This window comes from Gobio gobio, assembly GCF_949357685.1.
Source record: "Gobio gobio genome assembly, chromosome: 15".
NCBI classification, from domain to species: domain Eukaryota; kingdom Metazoa; phylum Chordata; class Actinopteri; order Cypriniformes; family Gobionidae; genus Gobio; species Gobio gobio.
This window is the reverse complement of record NC_137108.1, coordinates 20,485,140-20,491,420: the sequence shown is the minus strand read 5'-3', so window position 1 is coordinate 20,491,420 and position 6,281 is coordinate 20,485,140. Positions and strand designations below refer to the sequence as shown.

The 6,281-nt window shown below is 36.7% G+C and overlaps 1 protein-coding gene across 2 annotated transcripts; it reads left to right on the top strand.

Moving 5' to 3' along the window:
* The first annotated feature begins 1,294 nt into the window (after positions 1 to 1,294).
* On the top strand, positions 1,295 to 5,802 carry twist1b (twist family bHLH transcription factor 1b). Of its 2 annotated transcripts, none has more exons than XM_079836459.1 (2): positions 1,295 to 1,807; positions 2,411 to 5,802. In XM_079836459.1, exons 1-2 carry the CDS (start codon positions 1,446 to 1,448, stop codon positions 2,412 to 2,414), a joined length of 366 nt encoding a protein of 121 aa, XP_079692585.1. In that variant the 5' UTR covers positions 1,295 to 1,445; the 3' UTR covers positions 2,415 to 5,802. The 2 variants fall into 2 exon arrangements, with proteins under 2 accessions (XP_079692585.1, XP_079692584.1); XM_079836458.1 differs by having other exon boundaries at positions 1,354 to 1,992; positions 2,411 to 2,508.
* The last annotated feature ends 479 nt before the right edge of the window (positions 5,803 to 6,281 follow it).

Below are 6,281 nucleotides of genomic sequence, written 5' to 3'. Positions count from 1 at the left end.
GGTGGAAATGTAAGACAAGAGTATTTGTTTCTGTCTTGAGATCTTTCTGGATGATTTGACATTATCAGGTGAGCTGTGAAAATGTAAGTAAAAAAAGTTATATTGGATACCAGTCTTCTGATTGATTTCAAGATCATTTGTGTCTTTATTCTGATTTAGTCCACAGCCAATTAAAGTCAAGCTCTTGTAATTCTAGTATTATCACTTTGGAATGAACAAACTACATCAACCAGAATATCACGACCTCTGGTGGAGAACGTTTATCAGTTCACTTTACATAAACAAAACTATACAATTACAAATCTGTGCAGTGTTACAGTGGATAGTACTTTATTTATGTGTTAAAGAAATATATACTGATCATTTTGCACTTGACATGTTTAGGTTTTATGTCTTGGTTTGGGTTTCAAATTGTTCTCACAAGTGAAAGGCACAATCAAGATAGATTATGTAATATATTTCATGGAAATTACTGTATATACACTCTAAAAAAATGCTGGGTTGTTTCAACCTATGTTTGGGTCAAATATGAACAAACCCAACCGTTGGGTTTAAAAAATGTCATAAAAAAAATATTTTAGTATTTTCGAGAGTGTACACAGGCTGAATTCAACTTATTTGAATATTAAAATATTATTATGAATTATATATATTTTTAGACATAGTTCTAAAAATCTGGTTGCTTTAAAATGTTATGTTCATTGAAATAAAAAATACAACGAAAGAGATTGGTATAATAAACAGAAACTCAAAATTATCTAAGTTGATTTGCTGTTGAATTTTTTTTTTTTTTTTACAGTGAATGTAGGCCTATAATTCATAATTAATTTCTAAACACAAATCAAGCTGAACCTGAATACTTTATATAAACCGGTTCTTCAGATAGGCTATGTGTTAAAATGTTGACATAAGTTTCATGTTTCACTGGACTATTTTGTAATGTTTTCTCAGAGGCGAAATGTTGTCGTGGTCGTTGTGATTTTGGCTCAAACAAAATATTTTATTTTTCAATAACCGAATTAAGTTATAATTCCACAGGAAATACCGAGTTGATTCCAAAATGCTGTGCATTGTTTTAAAATCGAATCAAAGCACAACGAATCATTTCAGTTAGTTGAGCGTGCAATCGTTATTTTCTTCTATTCACCAAAGAACTGTCAGACTTGACAAGGAAAATATCTTGAGTTTAAAAGAAAAGTTCCCCCCACCCTCCTTCTCGCGTCTTAAGCCTTCTTGGCCAATCATCTCTCTCCTCACAAACACTTTACCAGACTATAAGAACTCCCCAACTGTTTCCTTTCAACCTAACTCAAAGTTGCTTGGAATCCTGGATACCTAGTTAGGCTACTTCCTCCAGAATAAGTAACGTACGCGTGGAATTGTATTTCACCCTCATGAGGGAATAACGTCTACATTCGCACGCGCTTTCTGCAGTCTTGAGCGAGATGCCCGAAGAGCCCGCGCGAGACTCCTCCAGCTCCCCCGTGTCTCCCGCGGACAGTCTCAGCAACAGCGACGGAGAGCCCGACAGGCCACCAAAGAGAAGCGGGAGAAAAAGACGGTCGAACAGGAAAAACGGGGAGGATTCCGATAGCTCGACCCTTGGGAAAAGGGGGAAAAAGTCTAGCAACAGCAGCAACAGCCCCCAGTCTTTCGAGGAGCTCCAGACACAGCGCGTGATGGCGAACGTGCGCGAGCGACAGAGGACGCAGTCGCTCAACGAAGCGTTTGCGTCTTTGCGCAAAATCATCCCAACTTTACCATCCGATAAACTGAGCAAAATACAGACGCTGAAACTCGCCGCCAGGTACATCGATTTTCTCTGTCAGGTTCTACAGAGTGACGAGCTGGACTCCAAGATGGCAAGTTGTAGTTATGTTGCTCACGAGCGCTTGAGCTACGCGTTCTCGGTTTGGAGGATGGAGGGCGCTTGGTCCATGTCTGCATCTCACTAGTGCGCAGGGAAACTTTTCTTGTTTTTGTTTTCAGATGGTACGCTTTTACAATATCCCTCGCCTTTAATGATGTAGCATTGTGAACAATTAAGTAAGCTCTCTCAAAAACCTTTACTTAATTCTAGACGTTTAGGCACAAGTTGTAAAGCCAGATAATTCAGAACGGCTGGATTTGTTTACTAGCAGTATGGCTTTATTTTGACTATCTTCCTCTCTTTTTCGAGCAATAGAAATAATAAAGATTGGTCAAAATGTATAGCTTGCATCTAAAAAGTTGCTAAACAGCTACTGCATTATGCAGGCTAATGCAACTGAGCTTGTTTACTATCAGCACGGCCTATTGCAGCACATCATTTCCACAATCGATTAGAATTTTCTCAGAACAAGGGGTTTCTGTAAATAATGTTTTGCCTATAGCAAATATTGTCCCGCCTAAATCATGCTATTATTCGCAGGTGAGAGCCACGAACTTGGAAAACACGAGGACCAATGCGCAGACACAATGCTAGATTCCTTCATAATCTTGGGGAAAACGGCAAATGTTCCAACAGAGGTCATGGCTATTATCGAGAGAAGGCCACGGACAGCGATTTGTTGCGCGTGCGCTGCATATGGACTTCCTCGCGAGTGTTATTATTGACGACGAATGTTGGAAATGTGTGCATATGCATGTTTTTTTTGTTTGTTTTGGTTTTTTTTTAGTTTGAAGATTCTGTGGTGCATAACTTTCTTGGAGAAAGGGAAATTGCATCACAATGACTGTCGATGAATTGACGGGGAATGAAGCCTCTAGTTCGAATCCTGTGCAAAATATAAAGTTTTAGTACAATTCTATTTATTTATTGATGACACACTTTTTTGAAATGAAGGCAAATGTATCCTGTGTCGAAATGCATTCTTATTTTTTGTTACTTTTGTAAATAAATGTGTATTTCTGCAATAAAGATGCCCTTTAAGAAATATTCCACGTTAGTATAAGAGTTTATTCATTTATATTCGATTAGGAAACATTAAGGAGGGGTAAAAAAAATAATAATACAGTAAATACACAAGTTTGTTTACTGACATGAAAAGCAAACCAGAAACAAAATATGTTCAATTAAATTGAAAAATGAAAAACAATAGGTATGTGTAGCCTACCTTTAGTTAAAAAAAAAAAAAAACGAGGTGCCAAATTTTTATAAATACAAGATTATTTTGTAAAATGGAATGTAAGAGAATGTAATGTTTTGAATGTAATGTTTTTTTTTTTTTTTTGGAATAGTCTTTAACAAATAAGACTGCGGTGGAATATTGAGTTTTATTCCTGTTGCTCTGACTAATTCTGGCTTGTTTTTGGCTGACATTCATCTAAAATTTCTCTAAGCGTTATGAACGTATATGTTCAACAATGTACTGTCAGTTCATCTGAAAGAATACAAAAGGGAGGATGAGGGGGAGGGGGGGCGGAGGACAAGGGAACAGGTTTGGATTCTTTACATGTAGCCTACAACTCAAATTTAAAAAGTTGAAACTCTGTTTTTACAGTTGCACTAATATCATCGGTTTCATCTATAGAGCTTCACAAATACACACGTGCGTCATAGGGTCAAATCTCCAGGGACTGAAATGGATGTATAGCCAGAGGCTGCTCCAAAAATACTGTGTGCAGGAAAAACGCAAGCTACTCACACGTTTTGTCTGTGTAGTGTTGTTATGTTGTTGTCCAGATTAATTTGTAAAACAACAACAAAAAGAGCATTGCACATTTTTAAAAGTAGCCCGTGTAATTAAATTAAATGGATAACATCGAATGATTAATATAATATAAATGAATAAAGTTGAAAAATGCGTTTTATCTTGCTATAACAAAGGCATGTGAGATATTTTTTCGTAACGTCCGTATTTGGCGTTAAATAATATACGTAATGTACTGTCAGTCGCCTTTGGTTTTATATGAAGTCTGGGAAAGTTTTTTGGAAACATGGAATATTTGAAATAAAAGCACGTGCACGTTTGAAGGTGTGTAATTGGATTTTGAGGCATGTGTGGAATTCCCAGATGTCTATGAAATTTAAGCTGCCTTCAGCAGGACATGGGAAGGTGGGGATGAAGCTGGCCTGTATGCTGAGCAGCTGTAACGTTAACCTAAATAAAACCCCCTTGAGAGACATACAAACAAAAAAAACCCGATACGAATAATTTATTGTGGACAATTTTTCTAGGTGCTCTAATATTGTTTTAGCCTAATTGAAAGTGCACGTCTCATTTCTACATAAACGTTATGAAGATTCTAGTGTACTTCAGGAGAAAACTGGAACAAAGTTTGAATTCATTTCCACTTGTACGGCATTTGGCAGATGGATGTTAGAGGCACACGAATGAAACTTATTTTGAACAGATGTTAGCATTTTAGAGTCACGTGAATTGAACAGATGTTCAGATGTTGAGGTCCGCCTTTAAATAGACTATACTGAAAATCTTAGAAACAAAGCGTTGGCTTTTCTTGAAGGAATAGAGCGCGTGGAGAGACGCCGCTTGTCCTCGGAGATTCGAGGTCTATACGGTGATTTCTGTTTTTTGCTCTAAATCACGAGCCCGTGGGATCCTATGTCGAGAAGAACGCGCGTGGGAGTTTCCCAAATAAAGAAACCCGTGTAGAATTGCTGTTCTAACAGGTACTGTACATGATGGAGCTGCTTATCCAACATCATTGTGCATATCTTTGACTTTTGTTTGTTTGTTTGTTTGTTTGTTTTTACGCTCGGTCGAAACGTGAGTTTATGGCCTAGCCTACTTGTCTAGAAAGCCAGACATAAGAATATATTTATAAATGGTACGCTAATACTTTTACACTTACTTAGCCTAGCTTTTCGGATAATTATGATGTTGTGTCGCATCACAGATTAGGCCTACTTTTATTATGACCCGATAATGATCTTTTGACACGTGAAGCTGCTATGATGTCAGTGCTAACCCCGTTTGATCAGCTTTCCTGAACGTGCCTAAATATGCAATATGCTGTATTGTTTTGACTGTTATTTTGAATAGGCTATTAAACATATTATTAGGTCATTTATAAATATGGAATTTCAGATCTTAGGCTACACAAACAAAAGTTCTTCTATTTGCCGAACCAATTTCGTGGGTTGCGGAGTTCTTAAAAATAATCTATAGGCTAAAAAGTAGTTCTTTGTTCCGTGCAAACCGAAATGATCGAAATAATACGTAGGCTATTCCAAAAAAAACGAGGCGAACATTTATGTAGGGCTAAAAAAAAGTCAAAGCGAGCACTTGTTCATTTACACAGCTGGCTCGCTACGTAGTAGCTACAGCTACAGCTCAACAACTGCTGGCAATTCACTTTATGAAGGAAAATAATTTTCCACTAAAACGACAAGCAGATCTTCTGCTCCTGGAAACAGGTGCAAACTTGGAGAAGTAGCTGCAATCATTTTGAAATCAAAGCGTTCAAAAACTGATGCCACCCATAAAAGTTTACTGGATGCGCCGACAAAGGCCTACTTCTTCTTTCAATAAAGTAGCACCTTTTTTTTTAGGGCAAAAAAGACACTGTACATGCGTGCGTTGTGATTAACATGTCATTCCAATTTTAGCGAATTATTAACTATTACTATTCCCAAATAGCCTATAACTGTTTCTTTCACTTTAATTGCTGAGCCTGAAAACCATTTTATATTTTTATATGCACGGTTTTAAATGTTTATGTTTTGAATTGTACATTTATTTGACATGCTATAACACCTGTCAGTAGCACTATTAATGATCACTTTTGGACCTTATTTTTATTTGTTTAAACATTTGTGATTATTATACTTGTGCTCGTAAATAAATAAAAGTACTTTTGAAAAAACATTTGTCCTTTTAGTTTCTAAAAGGTTTGGGCTCTTTAGACAGAGGGACATTACTTCAGAGCGGTATAATAATGTGGAGATGGTGCAGGGTTACAGTTATGCTCAGGTCAAGGTTTGTTCCTGGGTAGAGCAAGAGTTAGGGTTATATAAAACAGATACTGCAGGCCGCCTACACCTTAAAATCTGATTTCCTATCTGAGCAAAGTGAATTCATTCAATTTCAATAATAGGCTACACTTATAATAATTTAAGAGCAAAACATCAGGTAATAAATCTTAAATATAAAAGTGGTCAAATGGTATGTTGGTTGTCAGGATTATTTTATAATTATTGTGAAACTGATTACTTCTGTAAAATACCTAAAAGCAAACCTTATTTTGAACCGATTTGATAATTTACCACAACTGTGAAATGCACAATTCATGGTAGTTCATGTTTATCCAGATGATGAAACGGTCAAAAATATTTCACT